Source organism: Mugil cephalus, chromosome 3, assembly GCF_022458985.1.
Source record: "Mugil cephalus isolate CIBA_MC_2020 chromosome 3, CIBA_Mcephalus_1.1, whole genome shotgun sequence".
In the NCBI taxonomy this organism is placed as follows: domain Eukaryota; kingdom Metazoa; phylum Chordata; class Actinopteri; order Mugiliformes; family Mugilidae; genus Mugil; species Mugil cephalus.
In genome coordinates, this window is record NC_061772.1 from 24,190,734 (window position 1) to 24,212,855 (window position 22,122).

Sequence of the window (22,122 nt, forward strand, 5' to 3'; positions counted from 1 at the left end):
TGTTTCCCATAATACTCAAAAAGTGAGGGTCTTTGGTGCTTTCACAGCATATTTTTGTGGTGGCTTGTTGGCATTTTTTTTTTTTTTTTTTTGGTCTTGTGCAGTTTTGGGGCGGGGAGGGGGCTGCACTTTGTTTCATTTCCTAGACAGGCATTGTTTTACTGGCATCTGTGTTTTTTTTTTTTTTTTCTACAGTCATCTGCATGGTGTTGTGCGTCAGTAACCTCAGTTATGGGCATACTTATGACTCCCACTATACAGTACACACTCATACTTTCTGCATGAGCGCCCTCTTAACATGACAAAATCGGTGTGTACCTCTCCCCAGCACCCAACACTCCCAAAATCCTCATGCCTGTCTATGCACAGCTGGAGCTCTTTATAGTCTGCTTTCTTGACTAGTTAAACCGATACAGCTCACTACTTTTGAGCGTGTGTGTGTGTGTACGTGTGTGGAAACGATCCCACGCAGTCACGTCTATTTTTGTGTTTCCGAGTCTCATCGCCTTCTCGTGTCTTCTCCAGCGGCGAGGAGGAGGTGGCCCACGGCATGAAGGTTTGGAGGAAGGCCCTGAGCGAGGTGCGCAGCGCTGCCCAGTTGGCCATGTGTATCCAGCAGCTGCAGAAGTCCATCGCCTGGGAGAGGTCCATCATGAAAGTGGTGAGAAAAGAAAAACCGCTAATGAAGAACAAACTCTACCAAGGAAGTGTGTGCGTGTTTTTTTTAATGAATGCACTTGTTTTGTAGTACTGTCAGATTTGTAAGAAGGGGGATAACGAGGACCTCCTCCTGCTGTGTGATGGTTGTGACAAAGGCTGCCACACTTACTGTCACAAACCCAAGATCACCAGCATCCCAGAAGGAGACTGGTACTGCCCAGCCTGCATATCCAAGGTATCAGAGCATCTTATTACGCACCGTCGCGTGTCCCTATGGTTCGCTCCGACTTCACGTGTTTGCATATGTTTTCTGTTTGATTCAAACTACACCCACCAATAAATAAGATTAATGTTACAAAGAGAGAAGACGACGTGTGTTGTTCACAGTACACACTGCTCAGGCATAACATTGTGACTACTTGGGAAAACTTACTTAGACGTGTACCACCAACCACCCCCACCCCATAGCAATGACACTTAGCAGCCACCCCCAGCAGGATGCAGCCTGACACAGACACACAGGAACAACAGCACGAGATGGTCAATTCACTATGTCCCAAACTGATCAAGTATCTGTGGGATGATCCAAAGGACCCAAAGGCCCAAACTAACGACATCCTGTTGTCAGAAGCCACAAGGGGAGACGTGCGCAATATTAGACAGGTGGTCATAATGTTATGTCTTATCGGTGCCTGGTGCACGTCGACAAGGACGCCTCTCACTCAGAAAAACATCTGCATGACTTTTATATTTCCTTACAGTTTTATTACACTTCCTCTTATGTTTAACTGTCTGTAGCGTGGACTTGGCATTTGTCCCACCCTGTGACAATAAAGCTCATAACTCACATTCACACCCTGAGAAGCTGGATAACAACAGATTTTATTGCAAGTTTTACGAGATGTTTTATGCAAATGTGGTCAGCAAAAGAGCTAAATAATATTAATGGTGTATGATATGACAAATTGACCGAACGTTTTTAGGAAAGTGGATTCTGCGCCGCCGGTTTAAACCGTCCCTAACCTTAGCAAACCTTGCACTTTTTTTTACTTTCGCAGGCAAGTGGTCCGTCCCCAAAAAGCAAGAAGCCTCCCACCAAACCGGTAGCAACAAGTGGAGGGAGCGCTAAGAAAGGCGCAGAGGCGAAGAAGAACGGGAAGCAGCAGGCGGGTAATGGCGAGGTATCAGAGGACGACTCTGCCAGCGCCAGCAGCACGCCCAAGAAGGGAGCGAAAGACGCCAACAGGAAAAGGAAGGCAGAGGAAAGTTCACCTGCTCTGATAGTGGCCAATCAGGAAAGCCCTGCGTGTGTGAAGCGAGCCAAGACAGCTCGAGACAACAACAGGGACCTGGGGTTGTGCAGGTATGTGCACGTGGCTTGCTCATACTTGTCCTTCTTTCATGTCCACTTTGCTCTAAAGAGCTTCAAGGAGATGGTGTGTTTTCACTTTCTTCTGAAACTTTGGTTTATTTCTGACTAATAACTTTGCTTATTTGGTCATAAAAACTATAGACAATAAAATAAACCCAATCTTAAAGCTTCTGACGGACATTTTTTTGGCCACATGGGAGCAGCAGAAACAACCGTTAACCACGTGATCGGCTTCTAAGCAAAGCAAGTCGATTTACCCAAATGGGAGACACGGTGGACATAGATCAACATCGTCTCATGTTCCTTTGGCTCTGTTTTTGGTCTCTACTCAACACCAGAGGGGAAACGCTCATGTATGTTAAATCCTGAACCGTGTTTATCATAGCTAGCCTCCAGCATTTTTTACCTGCTGTTTGGTCCTGAGAAGCAGCTGATTTCTCATCCGTTTTGCTGGTAATAGCCACGGCTTAAAATGTGAAGCCCAACTCTTAAACTGTGGTTCATAAAACCCAAACAATGACTATTCAAGAGCTGAGTGGTTGTATGAATATTATGACCGCGTATCTGATCCGGCGTCAGACAACTACTCTGTTTCATATACAACGTGTGTGTGTGTGTTTTTGTGTGTTTGTGTAACCAACAGAGTACTCCTCGCTGAGTTGGAACGGCATCAGGATGCATGGCCCTTCCTCACACCTGTCAACCTGAAATCAGTCCCTGGCTACAGGAAGGTCATCAAGAAACCGATGGACTTCTCCACCATACGTGAGAAGCTTGTGAGCAGCCAGTGAGTTCCCATTGCTTCTCTCTTTTTCTACTTCTGCTAAAAGCCTTCGGGGCCTTCGCGTAGAATATAAAGTCCGTGTAGTGTTTTTCAAGAAAAGAAGTTACACCGAAGAATGTGATGCATCAGCTTCGTGGAACTTTTTGATTTAATGATTTGATTTGATTTTTTTTTTTCAGATATCAAAACCTGGAGACTTTCATCATTGACGTCAACCTGGTCTTTGACAATTGCGAGAAATTCAATGAAGACAATTCAGACATTGGCCGAGCCGGCCATAACATGAGGAAGTTCTTCGAGAAGCGCTGGACTGAGCTTCTGAAACAAACAAACTAAAACAAAAAAAAAAAAATCTGTTCAGACTCTCCCCATAAACCCATTCAACTTTTCATCATGGCGCACCAGGTTTTGATTTCATTTTTACTTTCTGATGGAGATTGTGGCTTTGCGGAATTGAAGAATAAGAAGAAGAAGAAGGAGTCAATTCGTCACTAAGGAAGTTGTGGTGTGCTTAAGAGAGATGTCACCTTGGGAAAAAAAAAAAAAAAAAGTTGTTACATGAGGTGCGCTGGATTTATTACAACAGGGATAAAAGCCCCAAAGAGTCCCAGAGAAATGGGGTGTCATAGTGCAATACCATTCCCTGTCTCAGAACACTGCACTGAATGAATCCTCAAATGTCACTGATGTGTCTGCTCTAGAATACTTTCCACTACTTGTAAATAGTCTTTTGTTATTTAATCGTATTATAGTGAATGTATTTAATTTTGTAATAATTATTTATGAATCAAGGTCCACTTCATTTTCTATGAAAAGGAGGAATCAGCAGAACTGCTTTGAATTAAAAAAAAAAAAGGAATGTGTCTTTGTGTTATAATTTTTTTCTTTTCCTCCCAAATATCAAACAAAGCCAAGAAAAAAAAAAAAACCTGTTTACACTGTTCAGAGGCATCAGAGGACTGTATTCATTTGTTCAAACTGTAAAACTGCATTTATTTACAGGAACAGCAGAGAAACAGTTAAGACATTGGTGATTCATGTGTATATACTGTTTATTAATGTCAATATTATGTCTTGTTTGGAACGACGTGTAAAAATTGTTTAAGAATATTAAGATATTGTTTATGCCTTAGAATGATTGTAGCATTCTATTTTAGTGAACGTGATGAAAACATTATCATAAATATTGTTTGTACAGTATATACATATCCTCTGCAAACACTGTGGTATCCTTAATCTTGGTAGTGCCTACCCTTCCAACAGGGGCATGTAGGGGATGTTATTGTTTTTAGTTTTCATTCTTACGACAATTATTTTTTTATATGATTTCCAATCCAACAAGGCCTCCAGAGTTGGACAGTGACATAGAAATCATTCCTCAAGACCGCAGAGAAAAAAAAGGAACAACGAGCATTCAGTTATGCTTCCATAATGCATTTCCTCGTAATCTGCCACAATACAGAGGACCTAAGGCCATTTGTAACCACTGTGTTGAACCTTGCTGTGTGTTGTGGCCTGATGGAGGCAGCTAGATTTTTTTGTACCCAAGTCAAAAGTACTTGAAGTTACTTTATTTAAGATATTGTGGAATAAAAGTATCATTCTTTTGTAGGAGCTTTATTTTTCACTAGTGTGTGGCACGGACCTATTAAAAGGATGTTTTTCAACGTATGTGACTTGTTTTTATTTCATTTGCACTCCTCAGGACTGATTTTGTAGAAGGTATCTCAGCAGCAATATAAGGTTTATCCGAAAATTTTCAAGTTTTTCCAGAAAACACCTACTGAAATAACGCCAAATCCAGATTGAAGTTTTGAACTGGAAAATTGACCAGAAACATGCATTTGAACCCCTTGAAATTGCATGTTTAGATTACACTTGTTAGAATTATCATTATTTAGCTTTGTGTCAATTTGAAGGAAGTGGGACTTTTTATTCTTTTTATTCTAAACATAAACAAACTATTAATCTCGGGAGAAAGACATACAGCAGCGGAAAGGAAATGAAGATACATGCACATGGCAAAGAGTTGAAATGGATTCGAGATTCAAAATCTTTATTGTCTATATGCACAGTAAGGAAACGTGTTTAGCTGTGGGATGAAGTATGAAAATGATAAATAATAGTATAAATTAAAAAATAAATGCCAAATACATTAGAATTATAAACTTTATCAGTTGTAACAATTAAAAATATATTATTAACTTCCTGGGGAAGTTTACTAGTTTAGTACAAAGACAGCCCATCATATTTCACGTGCCTTTATTTGTATTATAAAACAGTAAGGAATCAAGTTCAAGAAGTACAACCAAGTAAAAAGTACAATTGCAACACGTGATGTGGAAGAGAAATATAAACTAGAGTAAGAGTAAGAAGATTTGGCCATGTGAAATTACTCACATTCATAAGCAGACTATAACATGATCTTAATCAGTGGATCTTTTATATTATAGCCACAATTTATCCAAACCAAAAACCTTCTAGGTTCTAATACTACACACGACACACAAATACTACACATAATATAATTCCCAACAAATTGTGCCTACAGTCTCTATTTATTATTATTATTATTATTATTATTATTGTTATTATTATTATTACAAACGTCAGGCACGTACGGGGTGACGTAATCCACATTGCGTCACGCGCCAGCTAACCAATGAGGAAGTAAACAAGCGAAAAGCGAAAAGACAACAAAACGCAGATAACGGTAAGAGAAGACGAAGCTTTAATGACACTTAACTGATTTGTCAACCCACTTTCTTATTATTTGCCGCCTCGGTTTAGTTGTTGAGCGGTCTGAGCCACCCTCCCCCCCATGTTGGTGACAATATATATCTGATATGTTAATAAGAAACACAAAGATTGTTCTCGACTCAGAAACACGGCTAGCCTTAGCCCAGCTAGCAGCATCGCGTCAGCTCCACTGTTGCATTTGTTGATTAAAGAAAGTAAAGGTACAATTTAAAGTAACTATAGATAGAATAGAGATTTTTTTTAAATGGACGATGTATTAAAACTCTGAAATTACTCTAATATGTCACTGCAGAGCTGAAGACTTAACTGCAGACTGACCTAAAAAAAAAAAGTCGACCTGACTGAAGGAATAAAAGTCAAAATATGTACGTTTCTCAGCATTTAAATGGATAAAAACAAACACTGACATACAGGCCTGACTTATCTCCTTTGAAATTCTGTCAGTTAAAACATAAATAACTTAAGAAATGGTTCATATTGTACTTGAATTAAACAGTTAATTCGCCGAATGTTCCAGATCTCGTTGCCGACATTAATGGCTTACAGATATTTTTACTTCACAGAGATGTGTCAAACAGACCAGGCAGACTAATTTGTAAAACATTGTAGAGTTTAATTTTCTCTTTGTCTCTGTGTTAACTTAAGGACCGTCTCTTCCCCTCCAGATGACGTCTCTAATCTGCACCTTGCACCACCACCAGGACGATGTCAACTGGTGTGCCTTCTCGGCCAAACTCCTAGCCACATGTTCCGGGGATAAAACTCTGCGGATATACAACACCCATGACTTCTCGGAGCTGCCTTTCTCGCCGCTGACGGGACACGGCTACAGCGTCCACTGCTGCTGCTTCAGCGCCTGTGGACAGTTCCTCGCCTCGTGCTCCACGGACGCGACCACGGTGATCTGGTCTATGGTCACGGGGGACATCGAGGCCGTCCTGGAGCATCCCGGCCGCAGCCCCGTCAGGATCTGCGCGCTGTCCCCCGACTCCGTCCACCTGGTTTCTGGTGCATCTGATGGCACTTTGGCCCTCTGGGATTTCCCCTCCAAACAGCTGCGCAGGTAAAGGTGTAGAAACAGTTTGAGAGATGGATAGATGGATACATACATACATACTTAACTGATCCTCAAAGGGAAATTCAAGGAGTCTTGCCACTCACAGAAACACCCAACCACAGTACAATAAACAAGAAATAACAATATATAGCATACCTTAAACTGTTAAATAGTCTAATGACGGATGACGCTCTGTCTGGGAGTGGATGGTGAGGAGCCGCCCGCATCTCTCATCATATCTTGATAAGCGATCAATAAATTGAGCTGAAATGTCTGTTTCACTACTGTTGACATAATATTCGCTTTCTGTTATCATCCATGAAGCTGAACCGCTCACGCAGCTACCGTTGTGTGTGATTGTGTAGGACCGGGGCGGTGCATGACACGACAATGGTAGCCTGCTCCTTCAGCCCCTGCAGTCAGATGTTCGTGACCGGCTCCACCTACGGCGACCTGCGCCTGTGGGACCTGAACGTGAACCAGCGGCTTGTGGAGAAGAACGCCCACGACCTGGGAGTCGCCTGCTGCACCTTCGCTCCCGGCATCCACAGCGGTGAGAACCGCTATCGCAGGGCTAACGCGGAGACAGACGACCGTTCGCGCTCACTCTCACGCGGTCAATTTAGAGTCACCGATTAGCCTAACGAGCACGTCTTTGGAGGTGGGAGGAGGAAAAACCTGGAGAAAACCCACACGGACAGAACATGCAAAGAGACCCGGGCTTTCTCGCTGGGAGGCATCAGCGCTAACCACCGGGCCGCTGTGTGATTCAGTTTCATTGTAGTTATATAGTATCTATAACAAATTGTCTCAAGACCCAAAAGTGTTACAGAGCAAGCACTACGGCAACTGTGGTAACTGTCCTCCTTTTAACAGTAGAGAACCTAGCTCATAATATTGCAACATTTTTGCCATGAATCATTCAAATCGGATTATTAAGAACATTAAAAGAGATGTATTCAGAGGCTTTTCATTTTATAGTTGAACAAAGAATTTCATTATCAAATATAACAGCAAGCCGATAACACGGTCATCAAATATATGTCTTACTGATTATTAATTTAGCCTGACTAAAATGCAAACCTCAAACTGTAATGGATAAAATGGAAGCATCAACTATAGGTAAAATTACAGCCTATAAAACTTAGGAGCTTGATGACATTCACACTTTTAGAAGGTTGAGATGGTCGTATATTAGGCGATACTAGTATATTATTGACCATTTTCAACAAAACCTCACCAGTGCTGTTTGTTTTGTCTTCTAGGTGGTCAAGTCGTGCAGTTTCGTCTGGCATCCTGTGGACAAGACAGTCACCTGAAGATATGGGCCATTAACAAGTTCAGCTCTGGAGGTAAGGAGACGTATTATTACATTATTACATTATTACAGGAGCGGAAGATCTCTCCGGATCTGTGTCTCACATGATCGTCTGTCATTTTTACAGTACCCAGTTTCATATAAACTTAATGACTGTCAGTGTGCCTCCATGCACCATTTGACTATTACTATTATATGAGGTGCTGCTTTCTTTGCAATCTGATGCTCTCTGCACATACACTAGGGAGGGTAGAGTTAAGGTTGATGTGTGCAGTTTCCTGCTGCCAAATAAACATGCATAGTGCCTGTATTTGTGCACGTAATTAGCAGATAAAGTATTTTCCCCCCTTTTTTTTATTATTGGCCAACTTTCTGCCTTTTCTCTCCATATTTGGCTAAACTGTGTCGATAGTAACTACATCTGTTCCTCTCACATGCAGCCTATAAGATGCAGCTGCTGCACACATTAACCGGGCAGTCAGCTCCAGTCCTCTCCTGTGCGTACTCCTCTGACGGGCAGCTGCTCGTGTCTGGGTAAGATCTTATGTTTTAGAAAGCATACTAGTGACTCACCTCTGCTCTTTGTCTTAGATGTGTTGTTATTGAATGTTAAATTCACAACTTCATCCTGATTCCTTCCAGAAAATTCACAGTTACAAGCTATGCGCTAAATCTACATGTTACATCATTCTTAAATATATCGGTCTCCAGGTCTTGATCTATTAAAGATGAAGAGATCTACTTAAAATATAGATTGTTTTTTTTTTTTTCAGAGGTGTTAAGTAGGCCACCCTTTGCATAAGTTTAACAGTGTAGTACTCCAGTGGAGCCACTAGAGGGAGACATTGATTGCTTCATGAAAACTGCAAAGTACAAAAATAATTTGCTGAATGAGACATTGCTTATTCTCCTTTTTCCTCTAGTTCTGTGGACAAGACCGTTACAGTCTATGATGCTGTAAGCACGTCTTCCTTTCACTGATTTAATGCTAAGAGTAGAGTAGTAATTATCTTTAACCTTAGACTAAAGTGCCGTCATGAAAACTCATCTTTTGTTTTATTCTTTTCTTTTTTTTTATTCCTGCAGAAAAATGCTGTTTTGCTTTACACACTGACCCATCACGAGAGGTAAATATTAATTTATATTTATATGGTAATGTTTCGATCAATGGGGTTTTCATATTGGACCTAAGCCACAACTTAAACAGCAACTGCATTCAATTTTCTCTAAGCTTCTCATTATTATTTACATCATTTAACTTCTTTTGCCATAGTCTGAGTTCAGTTTAATTAAAGTACTCTTTATATAGAATCAGTAACAGTTAAAATTGTCTCAAGTCGAGTCACATATCAAGAAACCTTGAGCATAACCCACTTATATGGGGGAAACTAGTACAAAACAAAGGTGATGAAATTATATTTGATCAGAAATGTTCTCATAGTTTTTATCTTTAAACAATAAAAACACACAAATTGGATGAGTAACTATTGAAACCTTTATTTTATCCCATGTCTATTTATACTTCACTTGGTTACTTTTGCATCAGGTAGTAACTCCTCTGTTCACGATGGTGCCCAAGTTCAGTCTCTTTAGTAATAAATGTTTTACAGGATCATCCTCTGTGACTAACGCAGGTATTGGAAGTATATTTTCCATTTATTTTTTATTATTAAATTCTACAGATAAATGTGTATGATATGATCAACTTCTGACATGTTGTCAAGCCAGGACCACTTTCACTACACCCCCCCCCCACACACACATACATCCACATGAGCGCACATAGACGGATGATCCCACTTAGCACAAGCTATTCACGCGTCCATCCAGCCACCTGTGTTTGAAAGGCAGCAAACTCCTTTCAGTGGGGCGAATGAAAGTCATTCTGGGGGGGAAAAAAAACACAGTGACTGAAGTGGAAGCGAGCGACGAAGTTGAGGGAAAAGTGGATAAATGGCGAAAAAGTAAAAAACACTTGAAAAAGTGCCTCAAGGAAACTCATTTGACTTCACACGAACTGTTGGAATAACACTGTGTGAGTGTCTAGATGCTTCTCCCAGTTGCTAATTGAGGCTTTTAGGGGATCAACATTTCTCAGAAATCCAGCTTAGGTTTTTAAAAATTGTCCTCGTTAACGTTGCCTTGACTTTCTTCAATCAGCCGAATTTAGATTTTGATCCTTATTTAGATCTTAGTGCAGCCTTTGATGTGTTAAGACATTACTGAATTGGCCCTCTGATGGAGAACATTTGGACCGCGGCTACGTGTTTAAGTCTGCTATCAAGCCTTAGTGCTCAGCTTTCCAGTTTTTAATCCTGTAACAGCCAAACCATAGCTTCAGTTTCTTTCCCTTCTTGTATGTCATAAATGTGCTTTTTTTTTTCTTTGGTTAATATGCGTAAATTACACGCCGTAATTATTTAAAGCGACACTCAGGTGATTGTCCTCTGCTGCAGGTACGTGACGGCGTGTTCCTTCTCTCCAACTTCACCGCTAATTGCTACCGGATCCATGGATAAGACGGTGAACATCTGGAGGCTGGAGGACGGCTGCAGTCAGCACGGTGAGAAAAAGCACATAAATCTTTTCTCTCTTTTTTTTTTTTTTTTTTTAAGACTGCCATCTGCATGTTTAATGATTAATTGCGTTTGTCTCGTTTCCCTTTTCTCGTGTCTGCCTCCTTCACTGTAACTCCTCCGATGGAAAGGCGGGAAGTCGTGGCCCGGTTAGTTTTCTTTTTTTATCTTTTTGTTGCTTTTACGACAGCAGAAGAAAGAAACTCTTTAAGACGCCGTGCGCGTCGTTGTTAGACATGAGATTTTGTGTATTAAACCAGCTTCGTCTTGTAGCGAAGGACACAGGTGTTGTGTACCAGAGTGCTTTCTTTTCCTTAATCGCTCCTCAGTCTCAAGTGTCTCAAGTTTGCGCAAAGATTTTATTGCATTTCTCATGTTTACAGTTACTCTTTCCTTTTTTTTTTGTTTTGTTTCAGAGGAACCTGCTCAGACATCAAGTGAAGGTGAGAGCATCGGTAACTGTCTGTAAATGAGACAACACTCATTGCACAAATATATATTTTTTTTGTTAGGAGTGTGTTTATCATCTAAGTTTGCTGTAGCATTAAACTGTCTGCGAACTGCAAACCGGTTGTGCCAATGAGAACGTCGATGGAGCCTCCAGACATTCATTTATATCATTACAGAAGCCTTGCGAGCCACAGCCTCCTAATCAATAAGTCAGTCAGCAGGACGCCCGGAATCGTCTCGCGCGGACAATATTCGGCCATCTTTCAAAAAGGTGCCGCAGCTGCCGAGGGCCTGACCGCCTCTCTTCTTGCCCCGCCCTCTCAGGGGGAGCCCCGTCGGGCCGGCTGAAGCTGCTGGTCGGCGATTGGTCGGAGGCGGACGTGTCGGAGTGGCTGGCGGAGGAGGGCCTCGGGGGATTGGTGGACACGTTCAAGGCCAACAACATAGATGGGACGGAGCTGCTCGGCCTCACCAAGGAAACGCTGGCGTCAGAGCTGCACGTCGGTGAGGAGGACAAACATCACACTCCGCTCGGCGGGAAGCGGTGTCACTTCTTCACGCCCTCGGTCCCTCGTAGCCCTAATGCCTCCTTTTGTTTGAGACGTACAAGTATGAAGCCACTTTTATGGCTATTACGCGCCTAGTCTCTTGTAAAAAAATGGACGTGTGTGGATTAGGATTTCAGTAGCTATTTACGCGCGTAAAAGGCGGCACATAAATTAAATTAAAGTAAGGCCTGTTGATGGAGGTTTTAGTCTGAGGAGATTATATAATATTAGGCTGCAATGCAAAAGCGTTCAGCTTTGTGGCTCCAGACGTTAATCTGGAGCAATTCATGACTTACATAACGCAATCCTCAAAACTGAATTTCCCATAAGGTATAAAGTGGATTTGCACCTAATATCATTAAGCCGTCTCGGATATTTCCGAGTCTGTCTGAATTTTACTTTGTCAGACTTTTTATTTATTTATTTATTTGTTTTTCTGCATAAAGTGAAACCACCAGCGTGAAGTAGGAGTGTTATGTTGTTGATGTCAGTCTACCAGCCAGGCCGGTGTTCGTCACGTAGTTGTCAGCAAATGTTTGTTGTATTGCCGTGCCGTCATTCCCGTCCCACAGCCGCTGTCAATCACTCCTCACTTTCCACGGCGTCGCCGCTGTGACAGCTTGCGCTCACATTGTTCTGTTTTTAGTAACACAGCATGAATCCCGTCGTTTTTTTTTTTTTTTTCCCCCCACCAGAGGTAACTCAGAGAACAGTATTGAGCAGCAGCGTGTTTTATCTACGGGGATGACAGACGGAGAAACAAGCTCATTTTTCTAAAGGTGGGAGTGAAATCAATAAACATGCTTTCCTTTTAAAGGAGCGACACAATAAACAGATTGTACCGGGAGGTTTATCGCGGCGTCTATAAAGCGATGCGTTGTTTAGATTGTTGTCGCGCTCTTTATTTTATGAGATCGCTCCTTTTTACACTCTCTCCAGTATTTAAACTAGTCGGAGCACTTAGCGGCCGCACTTAGTAGCATTTAGCTTTGAATTGGACAGACAGTCAGCAGACTGGGTCTGCTCCCACCATGTTCTCTCACCCACGCTCGCATTTGCCAAGAGTGAAAAGTGCTAAATGCAGGAATTACAGAGGCCCAAAACCTTGATATTATTATACATGTTTGGGTTCGTTCAGCCTGTTCCACTTGAAGTCTTGATTATTCATTTCTTGGCGTGTTTCTTCATACTTTGCACTCACTTTGTGATTGCAGAGTCAGTGGGCCTTCGCAGTAAACTCCTCAGGAAGGTGGCTGAGCTCAAGAGTGACTCGGTGTGTTCAGGCACTCCTGACGAGTTCCTGTGTCCGATCACCAGAGAGCTGATGAGGGAACCGGTCATTGCTGCTGGTAAGCTGAGATCACACCTTTCCCCACTAAACACACATTACATACCGGTTAAAAGTTTTAGAACAGCATCATTATCCTCTGGTATAGATGGTCAGAGCTTCATCCTACAGCAAGATAATGACCCAAATCTTTAGTCTGAGCTACACCAGAACTACCTCAGGATAAAAACAAGATGGAAAGCTTGAAAACATGGAGTGGACCATGGCCCAGTCTCTAGACTTTAACCCCATGGAGCTGGTTTGTGGTGAACTGAACAGAAGAGTGAAAGCAAAGCGCCCTACAAGTGTCACACATTTCTGGGAACTTGTGCAACAAAATTGGGAAGAACTCTCCACGAAATATTTGATTAACAACAAGTGTGTTCACATGTTAAATCAGTCAAAGATGGTTGCTTTGAAGAGTCGAAAGTTTAGAATATATATTTTTGGTTATATATTGATGATTTTTTTTTATTTGGTCTATGCTTTCATCCCAGAGTGAAATTAGACATTAAACTTCAGTCATTTCAATAAAAAGAAAAAACAAAATATTGGAGTGTTCTAAAACTTTTGGCTGGTAGTGTAAATTAGCTGCTGCCTCTTTGTTTGTGTCATTTACACTGTGCGCTTCTCCCCAACAGATGGCTACTCGTACGAAAGAGAGGCCATCGAGAGCTGGATCAGCACCAAGAACCGCACCAGCCCCATGACCAACCTCCCCTTACTGACGACTCTGCTCACCCCGAACTACACCCTGAAGATGGCCATTGGCCGCTGGAAGACCAGCCACTAGCATCTGGCAGACCTGTGACCACGTGTGCCCCAGATAGAGCAGCCAGCGTGTCAGGTTATTTTAGCTTCTCCTCACGCTGGGGTTTTCCTTGGTGCCACTCATTCATAAAACTAGTTATTATTAGTCCCGTTATTCACTCGAGTCCTGTTCTGCTCATGATACCTTGGTGTCTTAGACTGTCACGACCAACCATTCACTAACTTAGGCAAAGGTAAGTTTGCTCCTAGTTCTTCTCAAGTGCAGGACAGAAAACACATAGCCGAGACAAAGCGATGCACACCACTTTAAGATAAATATATATATAAAGTGCACATAGATACTGTTTTCATTACTTCTTCATACGGCTGACAGTTTCCGGTGATCCCTTCCCCTTGTTTATGTATAAATATTTTGTTGTTATCCTGAAAAGAGACTTTAATTTATGTGCATATTATATTTATCAGCGACATGATGGGAAAAAACTGTGAGGCTCTCAGTGTTGTGTGTGATGCCTTAGTACCTTTTTGTACTGACTGAATAACTAAAACACGACGAGTTGTACGCATCTGAACACTGCACCCGATACATATACACAGGATGTATAAAAGAACCAGAGAATATCCACATTTATACAGTAGCAGCTTGTCCTAAACCATACCCTACTTTCAAATGAGAAGTAGGTCCATACTTCTTTTTGCAATCAGTGGAGTCTATTAGAAAGGATTTGCTCAGAGGCTTTTCACACCTAGAGGCTACATCCAGTTCTTTTAGACGATCTACGACAGCTACAGACCAGCTTGTTTATTTAAAGTTGGGTCAGCATTACAAACATTACAAGAGAGTCCACTGCTTCAATGCCAGGTTTAGAGATATTACTTAACAGGACTTTAACTGGAAGCTAAAAAAACACTATGTGGTCTGTCTGCGGGGACACATTACGCGTGTGTCTTTTAGATTGAACACTGCAGGACCCTGTTGCCAACACACCCTATGGGAATAGCGCTTGGCCAAATTAGTTTAAGGTTTGCTTCTTCGTCCGATCTAGCCGAAATGATCGGGTAGTTTTTATTTTGGTGGCTCGACGTCGTACTGTGAAAGGAAACAAACTTAAACACCGTTTTATATTTTATACCGTAAAAGAAGTAGAGGCAGAAATGTAGTCCTCCATTAATATTTTATTATACCACGGTAATAATGTGGCAGCATTCTGTAGTGATCCGTAGTACGACTCTGAAAAGGGTATATGACAACTATGGACGTACAGCAATGTTAAAAAGTTTATTAAGTTTGTTTTATTTTTTATATCCTACGTACTCTGTAAATGCTCTCTCTCTGTGTCCAAATGAACCAATAAACACTTTATATGAATATGTTCTCTGCTATGCAAAAATAAATAACATATACTGTGAATATTGAAGCAGTCAATTCAATGTTAGATTATGACAAGAAGTTTCCAACATGTACATTGCCTTTTTTTTTTATCAAATGTACCAAGAAAAGGAATCTCAATACACAAAGTAATTTCCTTCTGAAGCCTGTAATGCTGACAGATAACCACTTACAGGGATATATATATATATGTATATATATATATGTGTACACTACCACTCAATAGTTTGAACACACCTTCTCATTGAATTGGATGAGAAGATTTGTCCAAACTTTTGACTGGTAGTGTACATATATATAGTTATAATCTGCAAATATAGTGTACACCGTACAAATATAAATGTTCTTGAAAAGACACTTGACAATAGAAATGGTCATACCCTGCGGCTAATAGCGTGAGGTTTCGTATATTCGTGCACGAAGCTTTCTCTGATTTCTATATTTTGATAGAATAAATTAAAAGTTGAGACAACATACCACTTTTCTTTTTTAAATCCCTACTTAAGGTATGCCTGGTTTCCTTGAATACACTAGTGTCGCTGTATACATGTAAGCAAAAAGCCGAGTAGCCTGAGTTGAACACTGGTTCTAGATTGTAAATGCAGTGCTGCAGCATAAATCTACAAAAACAGGCTGAGGGAAGGGAATTCTTCTCACGCCGGTCTCCCTTGCTACTATGCGGGACATAGCTTGTTGAAAACAGCCCGTATCTGTGCTTCGATAAACTACGTTCAGACGTTGGACTCTATAAACGAGCGCTTGGGTTTTATGGGGGCCATGTGCAGAGCTGGGTTGTCTCTGGTTAGGCTCGCCTGTCTGTGCCTCCCGTCGGGGAACCGTAGCTGGGAGGACGCGGTGCCTCTGGCCTCTCGCTGGTGGAGCCGCTCTCCGAACTCTCGGCCCTGCTGCTGGCTGTTGGTCTGGCTCGCGGAGAGCTGCTCCTGGAATGAGGCGCGTTTGAACTCGTTGGTTAGTCCTTGGAACTCCATGACGGACATACTGAAACTCTCCACCCCACCACCGCCACCACCACCACCACCTCCTCCTCCTCCTGCCGGCCCCTGTCGGCTCAGGCCAGAGGTCTGCTGGCCTTGGACTCGCACGGATTTGTCCATGACCCCCATGAAGGGCCGTGGCTTCAGCTCGGGTTTCGTCTTGAAGCTACCGCTACTCTTGATGGGGCAGGGGGTGTCCGGCGCCTGTTGCCTGCCTCCGTCTGACAGGTTCCCGCTGGAGGCCTGGCTGGAGCTGGAGCCTCTTGAGCCGGCCGTTCCCCCTCCGCCACCGTCCCTCCTAACCTCCATGCCGGAGCCCAGGGCGAGAGCCAGGCTGTCCAGACCCATGGAGTGGGCGGAGAGTCTGTCGGATCCCCTGGAGAAACTGGAGGAGCGGGGCTGGTACATCTGGAGGGGGCCGGGCGGGGAGGAGCTGTTGGGTGACATGGGGTGATAGTGCTCGGTGGGACTGTGGCTCGGGTGTTCGTTGCCCGATCCGGGGCCGATGTCGATACCCGCTGCCGGCGCAGGCCTCAGGGAGGTGGAGATGTGTCTACCTGGCAGAGGGCTGGAGGGACCACACAGGGAGAGAGGTCTGCCCCCGACCCTGCTCCCTGACTGAAGGGAGTGGCAGTGGTGATGAGTCCTACTGCCCTGGTTGTGGCTCTGCCTGTTGATGGCGGGAACGGGCTCGGGCAAGTCCACGAACAGCTGGTTCTGTGCGTACTCCTCTTGAGGGAAACACGGCGGCTGATCCCCTAAACCGAAGGCCGCACCTCCAGGGAGAGTCCTGTTCGGGCCGTACGGATTGAGAGGCCAGAAGTCCGGACTTTTCCCACACGGCAGGCTCACCTCCTCGCCTTCCTCCGCCTCTTCTTCCTTCTCCGCGTCGTCGTGCTCCGCCGGGACCTGCCTCTCCAGGCTTCCCTGCGAATAGACGTCCGCTTCGTCCTCCGTGGTTTGGTGGTGGTGGTGGTGGTGGTGGTGGTGGTGGGTGTGAGGGTCCCTGTTGTAACCCTGCGCCGCGTTGTTGCTGGATGCCTTCTGATAATGTTTGCATTCCTCCTCTACTCGCGCCAGCAGGCGTCGGATCTCCCGGTTGGACGGGCAGAGTCGTGCTGCTTCGTGGAGGTCTGCCAGCGCTGCAGCAAACTGCCTGGGGAGGACAGGGAAGACGAACAAAGAAACTTTCAAGATGCTTAACTTACACGGCCACTGGGGCGCAGCAGCTTCAGCGCTGGTTCAAGTTGCTTTCCGCTGAGTGTGATGGTTCTGCTTTCTAGTAACACACTTCATTCAGTATTGCCGTACCTGCTACTCCTCTTGGCACGTGCCCGCGCATAAAAGGCTTCGTAGGACCTGGGTTTGAGTTCCAGGGCTTTTGTGGCAAACTCCTCAGCGATGCCAAAATCCTGTGTTTTCAGATAGAAAAGTGCATACGTTTAAAAATCAGGATTTGGAACATATACACCAACCAGGCATAACATTATGACCACCTTCCTAATATAGCATAGGTCTCTGCTGTGCCTCCAAAACAGTTGTGACTCATCAGAGAATGTTGTTAGTGGGGGGACTTTGGGTCCTATGGAGGAGAGGAGCCTCTGTGGATCATCCCACAGAAATTTGACCAGTTTGGGATCTAGTGAATTTGGAGGCCAGGTCAACACCTTGTGAGTTGTGTGTGAAGTGTTTTTGTGTGTGTGTGCGGGGATGACTATTACAATGAAGAAGTGTCGTTGCTATGGGCTACCTGGTCTGGTCTTGGTGCGTTTTTCATGTCTAAGTAACATCCACACCCATGCCAGGGCCAAAGGTTTCCCAGCAGAACAACATAGTAAATGTTATTCACTTCTCCTGTCAGTGGTTTTAATGTTGTGGCTGATTAGTATGTGCGCACGAACAGCCGTGTGATTAAGAGACTAGACTGTTTGTTTGTAATTTGAGGCCATTTCAGCAAAAGTGGCATTTGTTTGCGCCTTCATTATACGAAGCTGAAGATCAAACACTGTTTAATGAAACAGAAATGGAGCCGCAATCATTTTTATTGACCAGGAGCAGAAGAAGAGGAGGAGGAGGAAGAGGAGGAGGGGGAGAAACAGACTGAGCGCTGCCTTTATTTATTTATTTATTTATTTATTTTAAACTGCGCTCATCATCACTCTCAGGTGAATATTTAATGACGCCGACACATTGTGTCTCCTGATCTTGAGACCGAGGTCGAAATGGCAGCCTTGAATTGCGAGATTGTGGCCGTCGCTGTTGAATGTTTAATGACGGTATCGCGCAGTCTCCCTGCTGGCCCTTACTGCCCGCGTTTTGGTTATAATACGGAGGATTTAGCCAGCCCACTTGCTCGTCCACTGTAAATAACCCCCTGTAGAGACACGGAGAAAAGAGTGCGGACTCTTCAGTCTGCCAGAGAGAGAGAGAGAGAGAGAGAGTGACCTTATCACATCACATTATCTGCCCCATTATTCATCGGCCACAGTGACCCTAAGCGTGGCATTTTTACACAGTCTGTTAGGACGTCTGTCATCGCCGGGGTGGGTTCCAAAACCTGGCTGCAGGCCACACACATCTATCTCCGCACTAACAGCACACGGTTATTCATTATGTCACCACCTGCTTCCAGGTCTTACACGTACACTCTGTTTACCGGGGAGACGCGAAATTAGATCTGAAAAGCGGGAGGTATTTTCGTAGTGAGCTAAACCGGTGTTGACATTATCTTTTCATGTTGATACTGATAAATTATATATCTTAAGGAACCATCTATTTTGCCTTTGACGGTCTCCCCGCTGTTCCCAAGGCGCCTAATCAACCTGCGGATGTTAAATAGTGCATGAGCAGTTTGGTGGAGCTGCGGGCCTCACGTTGGTTTTCCTGCGGCAGCGCGAAAGGTTCAGATAGAGGGAGACTCTTAGGTCTTTGAGCCCCTTCAGCTCCTCTCCTTGCCCCTCACGAGGAAGCTTCCTCAGAGCGTACTGGTACCGCTGGCCCGCCTCCTTCATTCGCCCCTTCTGAAAAGCGCAAAACAAAGAGCAGTCAGCTTTTCACCACTGCTAATCCCGTGTTGCTCTTCATATCACGCCGTCTGTAGCATTCACCTTGTAGAGCATGTTTCCTTCCTCCATCAGCTTCTGCAGCAGGATGAGGAGAATGTCCGGCTTGGAGGAAGCCATGGCCCACGTGGCGTGACCTGACAGAGTGGTACAAATACTCATCTTTATATCATACGTCTTGGCCCCGTCTCTTCTGCTTCCTGTCTCACATAAATCACCGTACCTGATCGATCGTGGGGGGCCGTTCTGTACCCTTTTGGTTGATGAAGACGAGCGACGGGGGATGGAAGAAATATATACGAGAGAAGAGGGAGTTAGAGGTAAGACGCAAAAGTGCAGCTGCTGCAGAAAAGTGTAACAATCTGCTGTACGGCTGCAAAAACCGCCACATATATATCTGTCAATATTAGCAAAGCCTCTATTGATTGGATTACAGCAGAATGCATTCTCTGAACACCTCTCTCTACGAGAGCTGTTTAACTGTACTATGTAATATTACATATTTCTGGATAAAAATTCCTAAATGTCAAGTTTACTGTAGGTGCGTCTTGTTAAAGTGTGGCCCTCTCACCCATCTTGGATCCTTTCTTCAGCAGCGAAGCCACCAGAGCCGGGTTCTGGCAGCCGGCGGGTCGGTCAGAACCTCTGGCGCCGTTGTTGTCCGCTCTCTCCAGCACGGCCCCGTGTTCCACCAGGCAGTGCACCTGGACGTGCGTCGAATGACAACATCATTTAGATTTAAACGTTGAGAGCGGAGCGGTGAAACGGCTCTTTACATGCTGCGCGCTCCTCCACATTAGCAGACGTTACCAACAGAGCCGTCCGCCCCTTTTCTGACTCTGGAAAATGGTTGATTATGAGATTGTGTTGATTACTCTCCCGCTGATCAATGAGAGTCGAAATGTTTGGAGTGAAGTTCTCTGACTCAGCGTGATTGAAATCCGACGTCCTGTGCTGCAGGGAAAATGGTGATTATGATAATTTCTTTTAATTTGCCCAAAATAGCTCCAAATTACAGCCGTGTGCTGCATTTGCTAATCATCTATTTTAAAATGTATATTAAGCCACTTATGCGCGAGATCGCTTCTCCAAAGTCATAAAAGTGCGTCGGAGCCGCAGATAAGTAATGTTTGCATCTAAATAAAGCTTTTCAACATGATTTCATCTAAACAACGGCGTGAAACCCACTGTGTCTGCGTCCCCGTTAAGGGCAGCCAGGTCCAGTGGAGTCCGGCCCTGTCTGTCCGGCTGGTTCGGGTCGACCCCCGCCTCCACCAGAAGCTGCACAGCGCCTTTCTGGCTCTTCATACAGGCCCAGCTAAGTGCAGTCAGCCCTTCGTTATCAGCGGACGACAGAGAGGCACCTGGGACCGCAAACAATACGATATTGTTCTCCGGGTTCATGCACATTTGTCACGCACGCGTGGAAATCGCTGTGGAAGGTGGGGGAGGCCTCACCCTTCGACAGCAGGAGTTCAGCCGTGCTCACGTGGCCCTCGGCGGCAGCCAGCATCAGGGCGGTGCGACCCTGCTTGTCGCTGACGTTGACGTCAGCGCCGTGCTTCAGCAACAGCTCCACGACCTGGGGATCAGTGGGAAAATTATTCACCGACAAAACAAAAAAAAATGGTGAGATGTGGAGCATCCAGTGGCGGTCACGAGCAGAATCTTCCTCACCTGCACGTGTCCGTGTTTGGTGGCGCTGAGCAGCGGGAACATCCCCCTCCGGTTCGCTATCTCCAGCCCGGCCCCCCGCTCCAGGAGGAACACGCACATCTCCATCCTCCCCCTCCCCGCCGCTGCGCTCAGTACTGACGGAGGGTTCGGCGGCGTGACGAGACGACGAGGCGGGGAAGAATGTGGAAACGACACAAAGAAGCGGGAGTGAGAAACAGGAAGAAAAACGACGGCTGGATATTTTCTTTTTTTTATCAGCTGAATTCTAACATGGGGTGCTCCTTCATATCATGCTTCTGGTTTATCTATTAGACTGTAACATCTTTCTGAGACAGAATTTCTGCTAAATATAAATCTAGATAACCTTTTTGGTTTTATTCATCTTTTTCAACAAAATCAAAAGAAAAAAAGAACAAGGAACTGACTCTACACATTAGATTAACCGAACTACACCAGGCTGTTATTTTCACAAAGGATGGGCTTCGGCCCTTTTTTTCTAGAGTGCACGTCCTTCACGCTAATCAGAGCAGTCGGGGACAGAGTCAAGGTATCGATGCTATTCTCTCTAACCCTCCAAGTGCCCTTGATGAATGCCATATTGCTTGATGTGTCCACGTGCTTCAGTGGGCAAATCAATTGATAATTAGTATAAGAAAAGCTGCTGTCATATGAGACAAAGGAAAAAACTAAATCATTGTGTCTTTGTTAAATGTTGAAAGCCCCTGCTCCAGTAATTAGACTGTATCCTTGACTGACCATTTTATCTCCGCTAATGGAGCGTAATCCAATGACCCTAAGATTGACATGAATATAAAAACAAAGCCGGAGTGGCGTGCATACAAAGACTGAATGTTTGAGAGAGTGTTTCATGCTCCCACTTTTTCTATCTCATGGCTGCAGGGGGACTATGTAATAGAATTAAGCCGTAATGGTGCTGTAGGCAGAGCTACGGGTTTCATCCGACATGCTTTCAGGAAATGGAGCTAACAGAATTCTGCAAGCTGCGTTATCACATCTGTGATGCGGGTAAAAGAACTGCAATTGAATAAAGGCTGCTTTCAGATGCTGCGAACGCGACAGGACGAGATATATCCGCGCGATAAACGTGACGCTCGTTTTTTGTCCCAAAAACCAGAGCAGCCTAAAATCATAATGCTAAAACCAGATAATGGGCACTATGCACTGTTGCGCTCCTGCAGCTCCAGTCAAAGGGGCTCCGCTGTGCATCTGTGTGCAGGTAAGTTAGTTGCTTTAATGTACGCTCATTGCACAGAGCTAGGACGAGCCTGAAATGCAACCCCGAGGCCCTTGAGCCTGACTCTAGAACCCCACTGATGGACAGAAAGAGGTGAGAAAGCTAAATATATCTGACTGA

General features: G+C 44.3%; 3 protein-coding genes across 19 annotated transcripts in view; 2 read left to right on the forward strand and 1 right to left on the reverse strand.

The window, feature by feature from the left end:
• The window catches only part of baz2ba (bromodomain adjacent to zinc finger domain, 2Ba), a 63,814-nt gene extending 59,327 nt beyond the window's left edge, over positions 1-4,487 (forward strand). For all 16 annotated transcript variants that reach the window (XM_047581369.1, XM_047581372.1, XM_047581371.1 and 13 more), the window contains 5 exons: positions 526-661; positions 749-895; positions 1,719-2,023; positions 2,676-2,819; positions 2,996-4,487. In XM_047581369.1, the coding sequence (XP_047437325.1) occupies positions 526-661; positions 749-895; positions 1,719-2,023; positions 2,676-2,819; positions 2,996-3,152 (889 nt within the window). In that variant the 3' untranslated portion in view covers positions 3,153-4,487. The remainder of the gene's footprint in view (positions 1-525; positions 662-748; positions 896-1,718; positions 2,024-2,675; positions 2,820-2,995) is intronic.
• Positions 4,488-5,470: 983 nt separating this feature from the next.
• Positions 5,471-15,034, forward strand: wdsub1 (WD repeat, sterile alpha motif and U-box domain containing 1). Of its 2 annotated transcripts, none has more exons than XM_047580517.1 (13): positions 5,471-5,529; positions 6,222-6,639; positions 6,999-7,186; positions 7,899-7,985; positions 8,392-8,485; positions 8,875-8,908; positions 9,038-9,078; positions 10,408-10,514; positions 10,659-10,676; positions 10,944-10,970; positions 11,302-11,481; positions 12,740-12,874; positions 13,494-15,034. In XM_047580517.1, the coding sequence occupies exons 2-13, from the start codon at positions 6,242-6,244 to the stop codon at positions 13,643-13,645; spliced, it is 1,461 nt and encodes a 486-aa protein (XP_047436473.1). In that variant the 5' UTR covers positions 5,471-5,529; positions 6,222-6,241; the 3' UTR covers positions 13,646-15,034. The 2 variants fall into 2 exon arrangements, with proteins under 2 accessions (XP_047436473.1, XP_047436474.1); XM_047580518.1 differs by having other exon boundaries at positions 5,498-5,529; positions 6,242-6,639.
• The window catches only part of LOC125005279 (protein TANC1-like), a 36,549-nt gene continuing 29,206 nt past the window's right edge, over positions 14,780-22,122 (reverse strand). The window contains exons 21-29 of the mRNA XM_047580516.1: positions 20,748-20,881; positions 20,529-20,652; positions 20,259-20,434; positions 19,642-19,774; positions 19,294-19,323; positions 19,116-19,207; positions 18,882-19,028; positions 17,320-17,420; positions 14,780-17,164 (exon numbers count right to left, since the gene is read on the reverse strand). Coding sequence (XP_047436472.1) covers positions 15,745-17,164; positions 17,320-17,420; positions 18,882-19,028; positions 19,116-19,207; positions 19,294-19,323; positions 19,642-19,774; positions 20,259-20,434; positions 20,529-20,652; positions 20,748-20,881 — 2,357 coding nt within the window. The 3' untranslated portion in view covers positions 14,780-15,744. The remainder of the gene's footprint in view (positions 17,165-17,319; positions 17,421-18,881; positions 19,029-19,115; positions 19,208-19,293; positions 19,324-19,641; positions 19,775-20,258; positions 20,435-20,528; positions 20,653-20,747; positions 20,882-22,122) is intronic.